Source organism: Genypterus blacodes, unplaced genomic scaffold, assembly GCF_046128005.1.
Source record: "Genypterus blacodes isolate CSIRO-AG114 ecotype Tasmania unplaced genomic scaffold, CSIRO-AGI_Gbla_v1 ptg000120l_1, whole genome shotgun sequence".
Lineage (NCBI taxonomy): Eukaryota > Metazoa > Chordata > Actinopteri > Ophidiiformes > Ophidiidae > Genypterus > Genypterus blacodes.
Genome location: NW_027466923.1, coordinates 349,773 through 369,552, shown reverse-complemented (window position 1 = coordinate 369,552; position 19,780 = coordinate 349,773). Strand labels below are relative to the sequence as shown.

The 19,780-nt window shown below is 46.8% G+C and overlaps 3 protein-coding genes across 6 annotated transcripts; 1 reads left to right on the top strand and 2 right to left on the bottom strand.

Annotated features, from left to right (window-relative positions):
* Positions 1 to 722: 722 nt before the first annotated feature.
* On the bottom strand, positions 723 to 8,720 carry LOC143010071 (dynein, cytoplasmic 1, intermediate chain 2a-like). 2 transcript variants are annotated; one of them, XM_076162232.1, is made up of 16 exons: positions 8,590 to 8,720; positions 6,437 to 6,545; positions 6,184 to 6,298; positions 5,447 to 5,531; positions 4,397 to 4,521; positions 4,223 to 4,312; positions 3,979 to 4,141; positions 3,778 to 3,877; positions 3,566 to 3,691; positions 3,331 to 3,477; positions 3,071 to 3,184; positions 2,808 to 2,941; positions 2,501 to 2,645; positions 2,283 to 2,423; positions 2,065 to 2,190; positions 723 to 1,964 (listed from the first exon to the last, which is right to left on the bottom strand). In XM_076162232.1, the coding sequence occupies exons 2-16, from the start codon at positions 6,542 to 6,544 to the stop codon at positions 1,863 to 1,865; spliced, it is 1,821 nt and encodes a 606-aa protein (XP_076018347.1). In that variant the 5' UTR covers position 6,545; positions 8,590 to 8,720; the 3' UTR covers positions 723 to 1,862. The 2 variants fall into 2 exon arrangements, with proteins under 2 accessions (XP_076018347.1, XP_076018348.1); XM_076162233.1 differs by lacking the exons at positions 5,447 to 5,531; positions 6,437 to 6,545; positions 8,590 to 8,720 and having other exon boundaries at positions 6,184 to 6,254.
* A 424-nt stretch (positions 8,721 to 9,144) lies between these two features.
* On the bottom strand, positions 9,145 to 12,957 carry LOC143010173 (uncharacterized). Of its 2 annotated transcripts, XM_076162380.1 has the most exons (6): positions 12,300 to 12,957; positions 10,933 to 11,940; positions 10,587 to 10,650; positions 10,415 to 10,459; positions 10,171 to 10,322; positions 9,145 to 10,048 (listed from the first exon to the last, which is right to left on the bottom strand). In XM_076162380.1, the coding sequence occupies exons 2-6, from the start codon at positions 11,077 to 11,079 to the stop codon at positions 9,341 to 9,343; spliced, it is 1,116 nt and encodes a 371-aa protein (XP_076018495.1). In that variant the 5' UTR covers positions 11,080 to 11,940; positions 12,300 to 12,957; the 3' UTR covers positions 9,145 to 9,340. The 2 variants fall into 2 exon arrangements, with proteins under 2 accessions (XP_076018495.1, XP_076018494.1); XM_076162379.1 differs by having other exon boundaries at positions 10,933 to 12,957.
* A 120-nt stretch (positions 12,958 to 13,077) lies between these two features.
* pcyt1aa (phosphate cytidylyltransferase 1A, choline a) lies at positions 13,078 to 19,746 on the top strand. Of its 2 annotated transcripts, none has more exons than XM_076162377.1 (9): positions 13,078 to 13,363; positions 15,233 to 15,348; positions 15,497 to 15,596; positions 15,791 to 15,904; positions 16,259 to 16,410; positions 16,520 to 16,598; positions 16,788 to 16,930; positions 17,174 to 17,362; positions 17,468 to 19,746. In XM_076162377.1, the coding sequence occupies exons 2-9, from the start codon at positions 15,235 to 15,237 to the stop codon at positions 17,702 to 17,704; spliced, it is 1,128 nt and encodes a 375-aa protein (XP_076018492.1). In that variant the 5' UTR covers positions 13,078 to 13,363; positions 15,233 to 15,234; the 3' UTR covers positions 17,705 to 19,746. The 2 variants fall into 2 exon arrangements, with proteins under 2 accessions (XP_076018492.1, XP_076018491.1); XM_076162376.1 differs by having other exon boundaries at positions 15,788 to 15,904.
* The last annotated feature ends 34 nt before the right edge of the window (positions 19,747 to 19,780 follow it).

The window sequence follows — 19,780 nt, the reverse complement described above, 5'->3', positions numbered from 1 at the left end:
TCTGCAGGGTGAAAGTGTTGCTCCAGTGGTCCGTGGGTGCAGGTCCAGCGGCGGAGAGGGAGCCGGCTCCAGCTGTGGACGTGAAGGAGCAGACTGTGCTACGTCTTCGGTGACTGCGTGCTCCTGGCCACTTCATTCTTTGCATTTCTCTTCTCGCCATTTGTCTAAAATTGAATCTTCAGTGCTCCTCTTCCACACGAGTAGCTGATCTGATTAATTTTTTATTATTATGATACTCGGCCTGCGTAGGTCTTCTCTGATTGGACAGTGAGATTAGTCAAAGTTAGCAGCATGGTTTGTGAGGCTTCCCTCTTGCTTGGTCCACTCACAGGACGTTCTGCGCCACTCGATTGATAGAACTTTACTGAGACGCTGCCCTGTTCTGCACAAACGTTGAAAGATGGTGCTATAGCAAAAAATTTAAGCAGCGTCTTGATACAATTATCAGATGTTACACCAATGTGGGACGCCTGGCCTTTGTTTCTGAGAATCACTCTTACTGATGTACAGTGTTTCCTTGATATATAATCATGAGATGAGAATTAGGTATTAATAAATTAAATGTGTTTCTTTTCAGTCATTGTATTGTATTTTATTGAAATAAATCATCCATATAATTTTAATTTTACCAATATGACTTGGGTTTTTATTTCAATGAGAAAGTGCAGCCAGGGACAGAAACAGAGAGGAATACAGTAGGAAAGGAATATGCAGAATACTGATCTCACCCTGTTCATTATAGTGGTTGCTACAGTGCATTTTGAGACTTTTAACATTAAGAGTCACGAGTCTGAATTCTTCATCAGCCTGGAGTGACGCGTCCTACACTGGAATTAAACTTTGACGGGGGAAAAAACTACAAAAACTGGTTTCCAACCTTTAAGTTTATGCCTTCGTTTGAACTTCATTAACATTCCCTTAAAGAGAATCAGTCAGGAAACAGTTTTCCACTACTCAGACAAAACAAACCTTTGGTACAGAAAATAAACAACACTTCAAAACTAGTGTTAAAGTAAAGACATGTCAGGTTTTGTTCAGTAAAAAGCTTGTTTGTTATGCTAATGTCAGGAATGTTCGACTAAATCTGTCGGTATAAAGCAGCATTTTTTTTCAATACAGAAAATATTCAAATAAGTGCAACCGTAAGAATAAATATTAAATATTGTAGGGGTTAAAACATACGGGGTGACTCAGCTCTGCACAGGCCGGCGCGTGCGTGCGTGTGTGTGTGAGCGGATTAGCTTAGCTGTGCTTGCTAAAAGAATCCGAATGCGGCCGAGGATCTGAGGAGCTTTGCGTCGTTCACGCTACTCAGACTTTACCGGGCCGTGTGCACGAGTGCGTCAGGAAAAAATAAAAATATGTAGGAACACTCGAATGGTAATTAAAAAGGTGCAAGTATAAAGATCCTTTGCATATTTAAAAACAAAACAACAAAAAAAGGTCCGAGTTGGTTGAAGCCTTCGGAGAAGAGAAACTTCTAGAGCCCTGAGGATGACATCATCAAAGCTAGAATTATAGAATGGACAGACAGCCTCATCCACGCTGGATGTCGTCTCACTTTTCCTCTCTTGTGCTAAATTGTGTTTTTTGTAGTCACATTGCTACAAACAGCACCCATTGTTCAGATAAACACACAGTAAACTCTAAACACACATCTCTAAACCTGTCCATTCTACTCATTCTACCTCTGCGCACCTCCTCAGGCCAGTTTGTGTTCCATTGCGGTGGAAAGAAGAAACTGGGTCGCCAGAAAGAGAGCTCGGCTCCGTCGGCAGTGTTGTGTTGTGTGCTGCGGTTGTGTGATGGAACTGGAAAGATAAAGGAGCTTGTCGTCAAAGTGTGGCGTCGCTCTTACGACCTCACACATTGGCCAGCTCCTCGGCTTCGTCTCGGTTCTCGTTGATCTCGGCCAGCGTCCTGACGAAGCGCGTCCATTCGTCGGCCTTGGGCACGCAGATTTGCTGCGGCGAGACAAACAGGATGTCAAACGAGTTGATGGACGACAGCGATAAATCAGATACAGAAAAGAATGAAAGGAACACAGAAGGGACGACCTCTCACCTCCCCTACATCATAGACCCGCACTTGTCCATCGGAGTCGCCCGTAGCGATCTCTCTGCCGGTGTGGGCCCACCTCACGCGATTCAGAGCTGGTGACCCCTCCACACACACACTGGCAGTGGGCACCTGACACATCACACATTGGCTTAGAAACAACCTGAGTCATACAAGTTATTCCCCAATAAAAACATTCAGATTTGTGTGTCGTGTATGTGTACTTCGGTATCATTGTTGAGGTTCCACAGGTCCAGGCGTCCAGCGAGGTCCACGCACGCAAACAGAGCAGGGTGTGTTGGAGACCACATGGCATCATAGACGTAGTCACAACTGTCCTCAAACGAGTACAATGGACGGGTGCTCTGTAAGGAGGGACACAAATATGGTTAGACAGATTACTGACTGTGTGTGTGTGTGTGTGTGTGTGTGTGTGTGTCACCTTGGTGCTCCAGAGTTTGACAGTCCAGTCAAAAGAGGAGGAGATGAAGAGATGAGAGAAGTCTACAGGTCCTCCAGCGCTGTGGCAGCTCAGCCCAGTCACAGGTCCATGATGGCCTTCAAACACCTCAGTGATTCCTGCTTTACTGTAACACACACACAGATAAACACACTTGTCCTCAATATAGAGTTAATATGACCAAATGCCTGGATTTGACTTATAACAACCATGATTCTGAATGAACTCTCCTGTATAGTAGCAACACTGCGTTATCATCTTGGCTGTAAGCACGCAAGAACACACTCACCTCCCGTGACGACAGGCGCTGTAGACAGAACCGTCCTCGCTTCCCACCACAAAGTTGTTGACGTCTCCCAGGGGGAAAGCCATGGAGGTGACGGCCACCGCCTTGCTTTGTTTGAACACCAACTCCAGGCTATCCTGCAGGTCACACCGGCAATAGATTCAGTCATACAGGCTGTGCTAGCGCCCCCTTGTGGCCGCGGTATTAATTACACTACACATTACATGAAATTCTTGTGGTAAATGGTCCATGTGAGCTGCGTGTACCTGTGGCTGAGAGAGCATGTCTAGGCTCCAGGAGCACATCTTGCCGTCAGTAGAGATGCTGATCAGGTTGTTTGCATTCTGGGTTCCGACCACATTCACACAGTAGACCGGGTGCTGCACGTCACAGAGAACACAGAGATCACTTACAACACATTCAGTTACCAGCATGAGGCAGAAACAAATAGATCACACTGAACGAGCTGTTCATAATGTGTGTGTGTGTGTGTGTGTGTGTGTGTGTGTGTGTTCCAGTGCGTTACCGTGTGTGCAGAGGCAGACAGGGGCGTTCTCTGGACGGGTGTGCGCTTGTTGCTCCTGTTGTCCCACAGGACGATCTGACCAGAGTAAGTCCCGCCCACCACCAGGTTGGGGTGAAACTTGGCAAACCCGGCCGACATCACCTCGGACTGGAAGGGATGAGAGAATACGATTCATACACAAGACAACAAGAGAAGTCTGGTCCATTAAACCCTGGATCTGTTCTTAAGTCTCTACCTGGCAGTGGAAGATGTACTCTGGTGTGCCTTTCTTGTACTTCATGTTCCAGACCAGCGCCACGCCGTCCGGCTCGTGTGGAGTGTCCTCATTGTTGTTGTAGGAGGCCACCAGCAGCTCTGGATACTGAGGGGGAGGTAAATGATTAGAGAAGCTGAGGAGGAGCTGTGGAGCGAGGAAGAACTGTTCAGAACCACAAACAAACCTCCTACCTGAGGGGACCAGTCCAGACAGGTGACCACCCGGTTTTTGGTCCAGCGCTCATCTGCAAACTGTCTGTTGAGAACCAGCTTGGCGCCAGCCTGCAAGTCACTGAGCAGGGAGACAGAGAGAGGAATCAGAATCGACTCGGCCTCGTCCTTCTGTCCATCAAGAGAGGTTTAACTGCACACTAAGTTCTTAAAGCGTCTCACCCTTCCTTATCCTCTAGATCTCTCCCGCTGTAGTCGAAACAAACGTCCACCTGCTCTGCCAGAGCTCTCTCCACAATCCGGCTCCCTCGCTCGAAAAAGGAGAGGAACTCCTCAGAGTGCAGGAGCTGCAGTTTCTCCTCTTCTGTCAGCTCCTTGGGCGCCTCTGGCAACAAACAGTTAACAAAATAACAGTTAGTTCACTATTTTAAAAAGGTTCTGAGTTGTTCCACACTTGTATCTTTACCCTCCTGCTGCTGATCACTCTGCTCATCTTTCTCCTCCTGGGTGTCCTCAGATGTTGGAGGAGCACTTATCTCCTCATCCTCTTCGTCTTCTGTAACACACACACGCTCAGATTTCAGATATAATCCAGACAAAGTGAAAGGCAGGAGGCAGAGTGTGTGTTTGCGTTCTTTACCTTTGTGGTCGGTGTGTGCCAGCGCCTCGGTGGGCGTCTGTGTTTCCTTGCAGTACGACACCATTTCCTTCGGGGCAAAGTCCACCTGGGTCACTTTGGACATAGCCAGTCTCACCGCTCCACGTCTGGACAGGACATTGTGGAAACAGTGTCACACACACACTCACACACATACAGGTTCTACAGTGTGAAGCAGCACCCGATTGCAAACTGTTGTTGTACAGCCGAGAGACATAAATAACGATGTACAGAGATATTATTAACATTTACACATTCGGACACATTTAAGATGAATTCATGCCAATTGCCACAAAAACAAAAAACACAGCAAATTTCTAGTGATAAAAGTCAGAAGACAAGCAAAAGGAGAGAGGAGGAGCAGTACCCCATGAGCTCAGAGTCGGAGTGGAGTTGCAGAGTGGAGGGGTCGGGGTCCCAATGCAAAGTCCTTATACAGCCAAACCACCAGATGTGTTAGTAAGAGAGAGACGGAGAGAGAGAGGACAGGACAGACAAGAGAGACAGACAGACGGAGAAGCAGAATGTGGAGGAGAGAGAGAGAGAGCGAGAGAGAGAGAGAGAGAGAGGGGAGGAAACCAAACGGTGCAGAGACGGAAGCAAAGGACAAAACAAAACAAAAAGGTGAGGTGTACGAGAGAGGTACACGATGAAGGACGGAGCAGAGAGAGGAGGAGAGAGACAGGGAGAGAAGAAGAGCGGAGGGAGAGTTACTTGAGAAACAGCAGCGTGCCGGCGAAAAGAGGACACAGGTCAAAGTTCTTCATGTGTAATTGCACTGTTAAGACACACACACTCAGCATGCAGATACAGCCATAAGATACAAACTCAACCTGTCCAAAACACACACACGCACGCACGCACGCACGCACGCACGCACGCACGCACGCACGCACGCACGCACGCACGCACGCACGCACGCACGCACGCACGCACGCACGCACGCACGCACGCACGCACGCACGCACGCACGCACGCACACACACACACACACACACACACACACACACACACACACACACACACACAGACCTGGGTCCTGCGTTTCCGTCCCCAGAATCTTGGCTTCCTGCATCGCTGCCCACTGATTTGTTGGAAGGAGACATGGGGGCGGGGACTAGGTAGTGAAACAGACATGTATCCTCCGTTACTACTCTCAGGGGATGATCAGTCACTGTGTGTGTGTATGTGTGTATGTGGGTATATGTGTATATGTGTGTGTATATGTGTGTATGTGTGTATGTGTGTATGTGTGTATGTGTGTATGTGTGTGTGTGTGTGTGTGTGTGTTTTGGCGTTAAGCAGGAGCATGTTTGCGTGCGCATGTATGGGGGGGAGGTTGTGTAAGAGCAAGCGGGCGAGCGAGCGAGTGAGTGAGTGAGCGAGTGAGTGAGTGAGTGAGTGAGAGAGTGAGTGAGCGAGCGAGTATGAGTTTGCATGCGGTGAGGCGAGGAGGTTAAAACACAATAAAGGGGGGCGGAGGACACAAAAGACAAAAACAAAGGAGGAGGAGAGAAGAGAGAATGAAAATAAATGGCAGGCAGGTTTAGGTGTCATGCTCATAAAGCTGTCACATGTTCAGGTGCTGTGCAGGGGGGCGGGGCAGGGAGGGGAGGGGGAGGGGCTGAAACCAAATAAGGCTGCAAGGTTACAGGAGATTTTTTGTCAACAGTGCAAATCAGTCAAGCAAACCCATGAGTGACGAATGGGAGGGGGGAGGGAGGGGAGGGTGAGGTGGGGAATAGCATGCCGGTACCACATGTGTGTACCGTGGCCTATGTCGGGGGTGATGCCGACGCTTTGCAGCAGAGCCTCTGCCTCCCTCCTCTTCCTCTCCAGGTCGGAGTCGTCGTGAGGGGCCTCCATGGCGCGCTTTGACTCTCCCTACACAGGAAGGGCGGAGGACAAACGCAGGTGGGTGTGAGAGAGGGAGAGAGAGAGAGAAAGAGAGTGAGTGAGAGAGAGGGAGAGGGAGAGAGCTGAGTCTGGCTGCTGAGGCGGCCGTCTCTGTCGCCTACTCACATCCTTCTTTTTCTTCTCCTCCTCTTTTCTCTTCTTCTCCTCTCGGATCTGAGCAATCCGTTGCTTCTTCCTCTCCAGCTCGGCCTTCAGCTCACTCTTGTCAGACATGCTGCAGGATGGAGAGAGGAGAAGAGAGACTGATACTAAGGAATGAGGGGATTCCATTTACGAGATTTATGAAACATCACCCACAGCCTTTGCTCATTTATTTGAAATAATAACACACAAGACATTTCTTCTTTTAAATGCCATATTAACTAAAACAAGACAACTGGGATTCTTGCACGACATGAGAATTGATACGGGCCGAAGATGAAGTAGATTTAATATGACATCATCCTCATAGCTTTGTTAGTTTGGATGACATCACTGTTGTAATGTTGGGTTAGTTTGGATGACAACACTTCTGCTTATTTAAGTAGAGTGACAGTCTGACACTGTTTGTAAGCAACACAGTACGTTTGACGGAATTTTTGTTGTTTTCCAATTGCCAGGAAGAGAAACATCTATGCTGAGGAGGAAGCAAGATGACTGAGCTGAGCTGAACTGAGCCAGTGTGCAGCTCCTGGGAAGCGGGAACGAGAACCTACGGAACCTTTTTTTCCGGTGATAGCAGGAGGAAGCATTTCGAGGAATTCCCTAAAACAAGATGGCGAGCAGAGGTGATTTACCTAAGCAAAAGAATTGGTTTGCACCCATCAAAGATTTAATAAAACCAAGGAAAGTTTGGATTCCAGCTAGGCAAGAATCTGCAAAGGTGGAAGAGAGTGTTGTCTTGAGTGAGCCGCTGGATGCTGTCGCCCCAAAAGACACCCAACAGGCCTCCAAAGCCTCGCAAGTTCTGTTCAGACGTGCTAAACTAGAGGCGGAACGCGCAGCCCTGATGAAACGGGCTGTATCACTGAAGGCCAGGAAGAGGCTTGATGAGGAGGAAGCCGCCTCAAGGCAACAGCTCAAGACGCAGGAGGCGGCGCTGAAGCTCCAGGAGGCGGCGCTGAGGCAACAGGAAGCCGCCCTGAAGGGGCAGGAAGCCGCCCTGAGGGAGCAGCGGAACCGTGAAAGAGAACGAATGAAGGTCAAGAAAGAAGAACTCAAGCTGGAGACTGAACTGGCTGAAATCAGAGCAAAGTTAAAAGTGTTACAAAAATACAAATTGTACATAAACTGGTTAATGATGGGGTTAAATCTACACGTTTTATGAGCTAAACACAGGAAAGAGGCAAATCCAAGAGAAGTTACACCTTTTATTTTATTAAAACCTCCTTAATATTGAATAATAAAATGTTCTTATTACCTTTGTGTCCACCAGCTTTAAACTGTTCCTATTATAATTACTATTAGTATTGTATTTGTGTCATGAGCCCAATTCTCATGTGATCCTCTGCTAACTTGTTTACAATTGTGAGACATGTAGATTAGACAATTTAAAATTCTGGGTTTGGTGTTTACTGGATAGAAATACTACATATATAATAATAGTAATAGTGTTCCCGCAGTGTTAAGGTTGTGGGTTCTGGGTCAGTCAGACTCAGCCGCTCTGGGCCTTGTCACACTGCAAACATGTGAATCTGCTCAGAACAACGCTCTCTTTATCTGTTTACTACATTATGTCACAGATAAACAAAGATTTTCTCCATTCAGTCTTTCGTTGCTGCTCTGACAAAGCAGAAAATGCAGCTTTTTATTTATTTATGTCATGAACATGCAGGGCCTTGGTCTCAAATGGTAGAACGCCGCGTTTGCTTATTATGTTTGTGATTTAAACGCTCTCAGGTTTGTGTTAATAATTGAACAGCTTGTCAGATTTCTGCTGTCAATAACACTAAAAGTCCCCACCCACACTAAAAATAAATGTAAGATTTGAAAGCGCGTTTTCTTTGTTCTACGTTATAACTCGGTCAATTAAGTGTTTTTTAGTCTTATGTAGGCTTTTTGGCAGAGTGTTCATGGTTTAGTAATCTAATTAGAGGACACACACTCTTCGCTGGGTTAGCATGCTAATCTCCATGGCACCGGCGGGCCTAACTAATGTTACCGACGAGCATCACAAAGATAACGGGAGCGTCGCAAACCGGACAGAGATGGGCTTCTCCCGCTTCACAGCTCACACACACGCTTAAACGCCACACGGCTGTGAGTGTATAAACACATACCTGCTGTCAGATATGAGGTTTACGGGGCCAGAAAGCAGAATGGTCCAGTTTAGGGTGTGTTAAAGTCCGCAGTGGAGTGATGGTGGCGGAGGGTGATGATGCTGGAAGACAGATCCCTCCGCTCCCCCTTCGCCGTCTTCTTCGACTATACGCAGAAAGGTCACGTTATACGATTATCGCCATCTAGAGGACAAAATTGGGACTAACGCACTGCTGTTTTCCATTACTTGCATGTGGCAAAGGGCGTTATGATGCATGGTCGCCACCTTTAGGACTGTATAGGAACAACATATTTTTGTCTTCGCTGTTTGTTTTATACACACTTTTTATTTCTGTTATCGGCATTACCGTAATAATAGTAAACTCGATTCTTCACAATTTTATATTTCTTAATTATATCAACAGACACAGAAAAAATATAATTAGAAGAAGAAAAGAAGAAAACAACTCCCCAAAATAAATTACAGTCAAAAGAGCACAGGAGATAATAGAGAATAAGGCCAATGTCTTCTTTTGATAACAATCTAATTTATTTATTTTTTATTTTTTATTGGTTTCATTTAGTACAAAAGTTATTGTGCATTGGGTTTCATGAAGTAATAAGTATTTGGGTGACTTGTTCCTTGCAAACCTATGAGCATACATTTATTACAGTCCTCTCATCATTTGCACACAATTTATTTGGTCACATTCCATCTTGGTTTGAACTTGTGATTTAACATTTCATCATGATTTCCTGAGTACTCTATTTTTACTCTTCTTCAGGAGCGGGATTGGCATAACGAAAGGGGTCATAAAGGTCACGTTTGTAATCATAAGGATCAAAGAAAGGGTCGACGGGTTTCTCAGCGACTGGTGCTGCAGGAGCACTTTCCTCAGCTTCTGCTATTTCATCTTTCACCACTTTCTCCTCAGCAGGCTCAGCGGGTGCAGATGTTTCCTGAGCAGGCCGGGGAGGGTGGTCAATCAGGCAGTCAGGGTCCCAGTAGGGGTCGCAGTCATATTCCATACCTTTAACGGTAATGGCTGGGGGTGGAGGTGGGTTAGACTTTTTGGGAGCAGGAGGAGGTGGGGGTGGGGGTGGAGGAGGAGCAGCAGCAGCAGCGGCCGCTGCCGCCGCCGCAGCAGCTTTTATCTCCTCTGCAGATTTGGGCCTGCATGCGTGGTTGTATCGTGGGTCGCACAAGATCGGGACGGCCCCTGTTGGCAGGAAGACGATCTGAGGTTTGCACAAAGTATCTTTGGGGTTACACAGATAGATCACCTCAGCGTCGGCCAGAGGGTCTACAGTGGTGGTAGGTGGAGGAGGTGTGGTGGTGGGTGGTGGTGTGGTAGTTGGTGCTGCGGTGGTGGTCAGTACACCCATAGCATTTTGATAACTGGAGGCATCAGCGCCATGGACCAACTCCAGATGACGCATCTGCTGATACAGCATCCGGATTCTGTCAATCTCATAGAGCTGAGGGAGAGACAGAGAGGGGGAGACAGAGAGATGTGGTTCAAACTGCATTACTGATTTATGACCTCATGCAATTTTTAAACCTTTCTCACTTTCACTAATTCCCTTCGTTCTCAACTTACGCCTTCAATGTGACCGATGCTGTTGTAGAAGCGGTAGTAAGACTGAAAATCAGGTGTGCCGCGGTACCACTTAGGGTCAGGAAGGCTCCTCTTAGGCCGAGAGTGAGACAAGAAATCATGTGCCTGAGCAGAGTCGATGCTGAAGGGATTCACTGTGGAAACAACATAGAGAATCAGTTATTCAGGAAATATTCTGGACCCCTTAAATAATAATAAAAAAGATGTATGTGAACGAGAACACTACCTTCAGCTTTCTTTAGTTTCTGCAGAGATGTTGCCTCTAGAAATGCTTCAATTATGGAAACAAAGAAATTATACTTTAGTCTCTACAAAGTTTTGCATCAAAAGTAAAATCCAGGACCAAAGTTTACTGCTAAAAAATAACTTGAATTATACTTAATACTGCTCAAACACACCTGGTAGTAATAGCAGACAGCACAGTGCCCTCAGCAGGGATGCCTGAGAAATCATCCTCCACAACTGAAATTGCAAACACATATATATATACAACATGAAATCTGCTATTCTTTACATTTTCCGTTTATTTTCCAACCTTAATCATTTTGTTGTGATATTTGAATGTCATTCTTTCAATAGTTATTAGAAAATTGGTCATTGTATAGTAATTTTTCTTCAGGCTAACAGGAAACATTGAAATAACATTGCAAAAACAGATATGTAACTGTTTTCCAATTTTCACACAGCTTTAGTTTTAAACTTGACATAGCAACGAGACTGAAAGAGAAAACTCAAGCTCCTCACCTGTAGCTGCATCTCTCCAGTCCTGGTCTGGTCTGCTGCACAATAACTCTTCATAAATACTGCTGTAATAACTGGGCTCCTTCCATTGGCCACTGAACCTCGAGTCCTCCCCTTATGCATCTCGTGTTGAGACGTGGAAGAGCTCATTAGCCCACTGGGCAATAAAAGACCAACTTCAAACAAAATGTGACTCCTTGTAAAGCCAGGTGGACAGCAGGGCACCTACTGGGTGCACAGACTGTCCGGTTTGTAAGCTGTTACTGTATCGTATCATAGTGCTGAGAGAAGCTGTAAGAAGATCTGACAAGTTAATGCATTAAGGGTTAAATAGCAAAAAGTTTGTCTTGATCTACAGCTGCCAAACAGCAGATTGTTCAGCTTGTTGTGTTGAACAGAAATACCAAACTTGGTGCAACGTACAGAGCTACTGTAGACTTATTCTTGACAAAACATGCCTGGCAGGTAAAAATTAGCCCTCTGTCCCAAAACAGCTGGATATGTCCTTTCAACTGTGCTCTTGGCGAGTCAAAAAATAGAGGGGGAGCCGTGTCAACTGCTGTTTAAGGGCCAAAGAAATATGCAGGAATTATGGGCTAGGTTGTCCAGACACCGAGTCGATCTGAGACAGCATGGGAATGTTGCTCTGAGACTTGAGTAAGTTACTTTTGATTCATTTGTTTCCAGGTTTATCTGTCTGTTTCAACAATGTAATTCACAACACAGCACATTCCTACAATGGTGACAATGTTGGTGGAGGAGCTCATTTGTGTTGAGATCAACAACGATGTTATGAGGCCCAAAGGAAACTACATTGGGTGGACAGATACAGATGAGAGAACTGTAGTAAAAGGAAATGATTTGCTCAGATACACTGAAGTGTTTGACATCAATTTCCACAGTGAGGCAGATCCTGTCCTCCAAACCAGCAGGTATACGGCTGCGATGACAGAGTACCTGGAGACAGCGAGTCTGAGGGATCCTGCCAGGTGGCTAATGGTGAACATCATACTGTAATTGTTCAACACAAATGACAAAAAATGGAAGGGTAAGGGTACTTGTTACTCTACCATGACATATTTATTACACCTCACAAGGCAAATCAGTCTGTTTCTAAAGAGGCCAACCAAGATATGCAACCCCCCCCCCCCCCTTTCTTTACTCAGAGGAATGTACATTTATACACACTACACTTTATTATATACTCTAGGAACAAATTAAGACATTAGGATAGGTTTAAATAGTCATAATAGAATTTTAAAAGGATGAAGTCGCAATGTACAGCAGCTTTCATTGCACAACTTTAACACCAGCTTCAGGGTGTCAATTACCCTCACATGTGCCCCTCTGATCTTCCAGTGAAATTATACCTTGTTCAGAGGCTCTTTGCAGGATCACCGCCACAGAAATGCTTTCAGACCTGTGCCTTTCATTCTGTACTTAGTGTATGTTCTCCCTTAGCTCCTTCTTGAATAAATCAATCACTGGGCGCAGTATTTCAGATCACTTTGAGTAAAACATCTCTGCAGCTTTTGGGAAATTAGAAAGCGATTTAGAGCGATTTCTTCATGCATGTATGTGGAAGAATCATTTTTGTTTTGGTAAGTAGGATACAAAGTGTAACATGTGTAAATAGACAGACAGACAGGCAAGCAGGCAGGCAGGCAAGCAGGCAGGCAGGCAGGCAGGCAGGCAGGCAGGCAGACAGACAGACAGTCAGACAGTCAGACAGACAGGCAGACAGGCAGGCAGGCAGGCAGGCAGGCAGGCAGACCTAGAAACATACCAAACTACCAACAGATACAAACACATAACCTCCTTGGTGGAGATAATAAAGGAATCACTCATATTTTAAATAGATTAGATAGATAGTCTGAATATCAATCTAGTTGATTAATGGATTGAATTTATTTGATCAATTATAAGACAGCACAGTTCAGTGTGGTGTGTATATATACGATGTGATATAAACAGAGAAAGTAACTCTCCACTTTATGTCTAATTTCATATGAGAGCTTAATCTTGCCTCATGATAACAGTTCACACATATTTCCACTAGGGGGCCGTGCAGGTATCTACCGACCCTGTATCCGGAAATGTCCGCGCGGCGCTCACAGCGACGTCATTTCCCCTTAAGCATGTCGAACTTTTGTAGTTCCTGACGTTGACCTGTCAGCGCTGTAGTACAAACTGTTACTGCCTATGATTCGTCTCTCCTGCTAGTCGCCGGCCCTCTCGAACGGCGTAACGAGAACCGATCTGTCGGAGGCGGATCGGCTGCGGCTACGGTCGTTGTTGGCGTCAGCGCGGACAGATTACAACTCAGCTAACCAGCGAGCTTACAGCTAACTAGCTAACAAGCTAAGGCAACTTGACAGCTAGTGTTCGAACACCCACTCGAGCCAAACAGGAGTTTACACTAAAACAGCGAACGGTAAGTCGGCTCAAACTTCACAAACTATGTTCTGTTAAGTAGATAAGCTTGTTCGTTAATTCAATTATTGGTTTTTATGAGAGGAGAAGGCGTCCAGCAAGTAAAGGATTCAACATATGTAAGTTGCCCGACCAGTTTCGCCGGTGCGGTCAGCTGTTAGGGTGACTGTTAGGCTTCAATGACTCTCATGTTGACGTAATAGCTTTTGACAGATTCAGCTGATTTGATGCGAGATGAATCTAAGGAAGGAATCCGTCCTTTTTGTCATCTGGTTGACAGAGTGAGTGAGTGAGTGAGTGAGTGAGTGAGAGAGAGAGAGAGAGAGGGAACACCTCGGGAACAGCTTGTGCTCTTAAATGTGAGGTCCGCGGACCCAGAGGAGGCCAGAAAAAGCCTTTCGGTGTCGTTAACTAAACTCAATGACACAGTAAAATAACATTAATACACATATAATAACAAATCTCGTCTTGTTGTGTTTGGTGAGGAGCAGTATTTTGCATGTGTGCTTCCTCATCTAAAGCAGCCTTGTGTGAGTGAGTGCAGGTTTGATTGCAGCAGATTTGGATTCTGTTCCACCATGACTAAGTGATGTTTGTAAAAAAAAAAGAGGGTTTGCTGCTTTGCCTGAGCAACAAGGCCCCCCAACTTCAACCCCATCAACACCTTTGGGATGTTATTGGAATGAGAGCCGGGGCCTTGCTGCACATCTGGACTACTTTGATGTCTGAATGGAAGCACATGCCTACAATCACATGTGCAAATCTAATGGAAAGCATTCTCAGGAAGGAGTGTTTGTTTGTGTGTGTGTGTGTGTGTGTGTGTGTGTGAGATCAGCATAACAATTGCTGCTCCTTTTGGAATAATGTGTAACAGTGACACTGAGCCTCTGGTGAACCTCAGTAGCCTCATCATAGCAGCTGGTTTGAGACATGATGACATGTGCTGATTGTGTAAATCTTCCATCACACTGTGTGGATATCGCTGGGACACTCCACGCTATCATGCACAGCTGCTGCAGAGAGAGACACAGAGAGGTGAGAGAGTTTGTGCAAGTGTCCTGTAACTGTATCTGCTGTCACTCAGCCGGACCGACCGAGTCCTAGTTTCATAACCGACAGCAAAGTCCAGCCAAGGGTTATACAGATTTAATTACTAGTTAAAGGAGTTGTTATTGACAACGTCTGGACTTTACAAAGTAGTGGATCTTCCCTTCCAAGACCTGTGTGTGTGTGTGTGTGTGTGTGTGTGTGTGTGTGTGTGTGTGTGTGTGTGTGTGTGTGTGTGTGTGTGTGTGTGTGTGTGTGTGTGTGTGTGTGTGTGTGTGTGTGTACGCTTCAACTCTTACTCTACCGGGACAAAGACGCCTGACTGATGTTGTCTCCAGAATGCTGAGTTTGGTTGATTATCTACACCTAAAGCACGACGGCTGTATATCTGCCGGCCCCTGGAAGACGTCCAGCCTGGCTGTTATGTAACTTAAGTCAGATCAAGTGCAGTTGCCAGATGAAATAAAGGAGCGCCTGCTTGTGTTGGACTGCCGACCTTGGATTAGTGGGCCGCTACATTGTTGGCAAATGTGATCTGGGTCACACTCTATCACGAGTATCTAACGCCAAGGCCGAGAAATTTGTTATCTGTACGTTCAGGACCAAATGTTTACGTTAAAACAGGAGGTGTTTGTTGAATTTGCAGTCGGCCCTCGATATCTGCCAGAGAGACGCCATTGTCTCCGTCCAGGACGTCCTGTCATTCTGCATTGTGCGCCGTACAATTACACATTATATCACAACACAAAACCTCTATCCACCTCTTTGTATGAAAGCCTGCAGATGATTTGTAGGTGTTTTCATCCGCTCTTGTTGTCTCCAGAGATGGAGGCCGAGAGTTCCAGCGGGCTCCTCCTGCCCAGGAAGAGGAGGAGAGACGGCTCCAACGGAGAGGCAGAGGAGGGAGAGAGGCTCGGGAAAATCCCCCGATGCACCGTGGTGAGTGAGCTGACCTGCTTGAGGCGGTTTGTGACTTTCTAGGCTCTGTGGTCGCTGATGTCGTCCTTAGACAGCAGCACTTTCATTCAGTGGATAATAGCCCAACAGTAAGTGTGTGAGATGAACCTAACATGTGCTTCTCTGTCAGGGCCTGAAGCACCCGGCCCCTTTTGCAGATGAGCTGGAGCCTAATCACGGTAAACCGTACATCAGAGTCCCCATGGAGGAGGCGAAAAGAGGAACGCCACGTGAGTGAGACGCTTTCTGTCACGCCGTCTCATTTCCCAACCTTCCGTTCCCTCTCTGGGCCTTTACGGTTCCCCTTTCGGTCCAAGTAGACAAACCGTCTCACTGTAGTTGACTTACACTACGGGTCTATAATGGCTGTGTGTGTGTCTGTCCCCCCCCCCTCCCCCCCTGTCTGTCTCTCTGGGTGCAGCAGACAGGCCTGTGCGAGTTTACGCAGACGGCATCTTCGATGTTTTCCACTCGGGTCACGCCAGAGCGCTTATGCAGGCCAAGTGCCTTTTCCCAAACACACACCTCATTGTTGGAGGTGAGTGTGTGCGTGCTTGTGTGTGTATGTACTGTGTGTGTGTGTGTGTGTGTGTGTGTGTGTGTGTGTGTGTGTGTGTGTGTGTGTGTGTGTGTGTGTGTGTGTGTGTGTGTGTGTGTGTGTGTGTGTGTGTGTGTGTGTGTGTGTGTGTGTGTGTGTGTGTGTGTGTGTGCGTGCATTGAGGCAACACATCAGCTGCCTTTTGCATTTCCTGGAGCAAAAAAAGGGAATGCGACCTCATCGTACAGCTCCATAAAGCCATAACTGGGTTTGTCTCGATCTCTTTACTCTTGAATTCGTCACTTATGCACTTAAGGAAATCGTTTCTCTGTGAATATTTCTCTCCGTTGAAAGTGTGCAGCGACGACCTGACCCACAAGTACAAGGGCTTCACGGTGATGAACGAGGACGAGCGCTACGACGCCGTCACACACTGCCGCTACGTGGACGAGGTGGTGCGGAACGCTCCCTGGACGCTGACGCCCGAGTTCCTCACCAAGCACCGGGTGAGTGGGCGAGACACGGCGACATTAGAGTGACAGGAGGCGGAGTCGCGGGTGGGAGTGAACGACGGGCCGTCCCTGATCCTACACTTCTCTCTCTCCCTCCCTCCAGATCGACTTTGTGGCCCACGACGACATCCCGTACTCCTCGGCGGGCAGCGACGATGTTTACAAGCACATCAAGGAGGCCGGTGAGTGCTGAAGCAACCGGGAGGAGCAGTGTGGTACATGAAACTACACAATACAGTCATTCACCCCTGTTCCTCCCTGCCAAGGCTTGGGAGGAAAACACACTCTTCACCAAAGACGTGTGTGAGAGTGAGAATCATCCTTTGTAATCCCTCGCGTCCTCTGACCTTTTGTCCTCTGCTGCTCTCCAGGTATGTTCGCCCCCACCCAGCGGACGGAGGGGATCTCCACCTCTGACATCATCACCCGCATCGTCCGCGACTACGACGTGTACGTCCGGCGCAACCTGCAGAGAGGATACACGGCCAAGGAGCTCAACGTCAGCTTCATTAACGTACGAGACGCTCCGCATACTCTACACTCTTTATGACAAGCTGCTGCTGTGTCAAAGGTCGTTCAGAACATGTGACCGTCACAGTGAGAGGTTAAGTTTGACTCATGGGCCTCGTCTCTAAAAATACACTTCTAAAATAGCTGATGACTTTGGACGAAGGTTCTCTTTAAGGGCAAACTGCCTCCTGTGATGACATAACGGTAGATTTGTCGCTCCTCACCTCTGCCGCCCCCCTTTTGTCAGGAGAAGAAGTACCACCTGCAGGAGCGCGTGGACAAGGTGAAGAGGAAGGTGCGCGACGTGGAGGAGAAGAGCAAGGAGTTCGTCCAGAAGGTGGAGGAGAAGAGCATCGACCTGATCCAGAAGTGGGAGGAGAAATCCCGGGAGTTCATCGGTAACTTCCTGCAGATGTTTGGGCCAGAAGGAGCTCTGGTGAGGACGTTAGGCTTTCCTTTGTCTTAACGGGGGGTTAAACTACATACATGACACTTGTGTACTGCTCTCTGAAGCCTGACACGTACCTGTTTGTCTCTGCAGAAGCACATGTTGAAGGAGGGGAAGGGCCGCATGCTGCAGGCCATCAGCCCCCGGCAGAGCCCCAGCAGCAGCCCCACCCGGGAGGAGCGCTCCCCCTCCCCCACCTTCCGCCTCCCCTTCTTCAACAAGACCTCCCCGCCTCACTCCCCGCCGGGCCAGCACAGCGCGGGGGCCGCCCGCCCATACCTCATCAGCGAGGACGACGACGAGGACGACGAGGAAGACGAGGAAGATTAGAGCCCGTCGGATTCCCTCCATCCTTTCCCCCTCTCCTCCTCCTTCTCCCCTCCTCCTCCTCTTCCTCTGTGGGGCCGCAGTCAGTGCTACCAGTGAAGTGAAGCGGTGGAGTAGTCACTGATGAGTAGCGTGGCGTCATGGAGCTCCTGCTTCCATCACGTGTATGTTTTTTTTTTTTAATGGTTTTTACCTTTAGAACTCGAGTTTCACATTGGTTGTTAACGGCAACAGGCTGTTTCAACACAGCTCCCGTGTAGCAACCAATATTTCTGTTTCTTTCTACATAACGGTCAGTTTAAGTTACCACTAGTCACCCGAGTTCTTTGGATGTTTTCAGTCACCTTTGATGCGTTTTTAATAGTCACTCACTGTCGCTCTCTCTGAGGAATACTCGCAGGTGTTCCGCTCTACAGTTCCGCTCTTCCATTTGTCGTTGGCACCGTCGTGCAGCATGGGTTTCGTGTTCTCGTCTTGTCCTGGCTTTAGCGGGAGGGCTCACAGCTTTTTTGGTCACTTGGAACAGCACACCTACAGTAGTTTGGGAGGAAACTGGAGGTCTGGCGTTCTGATCTCACGGTGGAGTTACAGATTCATGAACTCAGCCTGGCTTCCTTTGCGTTCTCAAGTGAAATCAAGTTTGGTGGTTTCGTTTTTTCTTTTTTTTCTTTTTTTTAATAAAGGGGGGAAATTCCTGATGACATGAAATCTGAAAGAGTTTGAGTGTTAAATGTCTACTAAACCGTTTGTATTAATGTGTTTGTCCGCATCGGGGCTATGTGGGTGTTTGCGCATGTGAAGTCTGTGTGCGAGCTCTTTTCTGTGGGCATGTTGGAAATGTCTGTCTGTCAAATGTCTCCATCTACTGGCAGATCTGGGTTCAGCTTTGTTGTTGCACAATTCTAATAAATCAGCTTTTTTTTCCTCTGCGTGGATAATTTAATTTGATCGCTCCTTTGGAAGACGACTTACTCACACTGTCAACGTTTCAGTGGCGGAACTCAAAAAGTTTTGCAAAGATGTAAAGAACCAGCATGTCTCCGTTGAAACTGTTGTCGAAATACTTATTTTTGTAATTGCTCGATTGTAGTCCTATCTATGTGCAGGTTGTAAACTTATACTACCAAAGTTTACGTCAACCAACGCAAGCAAGGCTGGACTTCGTATTTTTCTCTGCAGATCTGGGCCCAAAGAAAGTTTTATTTTCACCTGTAATACATGTAATGCATAGAGAATGTATATGACACACCTGATAAAAGTCTGAACATACTAATGCTGGCAACAATAACCTGTTTTTATCTTTGGTTTTCTGTCAAAAGCACAACATTGGCGCCTTTTATAATCGAGGCAATGATGTCTTCATACGCACGGCTTCAAATTTGAGTTAAGGCTGTAGGGTTTTCTGTGTCCTACAGGAATCTGCGGTTTGGCTGGACCGCATAGGTGGTAGCATAAGATCTGTGTAAACTTCTGATGAACACATTATGTAGCTACCTCCTTGCCTGAAGAGTCCAAAAGAATGAAGGGGATGTTTCAGGTCTGCAGAGCAACATTGTTTCAGCACGGAAGTAATGGGACAGTGAGGCGTCTCCTGCCTCTCCGGTCTCTACTGTGCTGCCTAAACTAAACCATCACAGCCGATCTGAAGATGTTGTATTGCAATACCGTTAGATGACTCCAAAGTGAATGTGAGGTTTGGGTTTTTAATCTATTTTAGGCATGTTTTACCCCTCAAAGCACTTATATGATATTGATCATGCAAATACATTCACAAGATTTACATCGATATCTTGAGGATAAGCAGCCTGGATTTGGGTGCTGAATGATTCTGGGCATCTTCACCTTGGTTCTTGAGGAAATGTGTGTGAGATTTAAAGGTGCAAGGTCAACAACAGCCACTACCAGATACAACATGTTTCAAGTGTTTTAACCATGTATTGTTTTACTGTTTGGAATTATTTTTGTTGTCCTGGATGTAGACGTCAGAATGCAAGCAAGGAAAATGTATTAAATAATGTCGGCCAACTCAAATGACCCTGGCTCAGTTCATTTGTCCCGACCTCGTGCTTATCTGCTCAT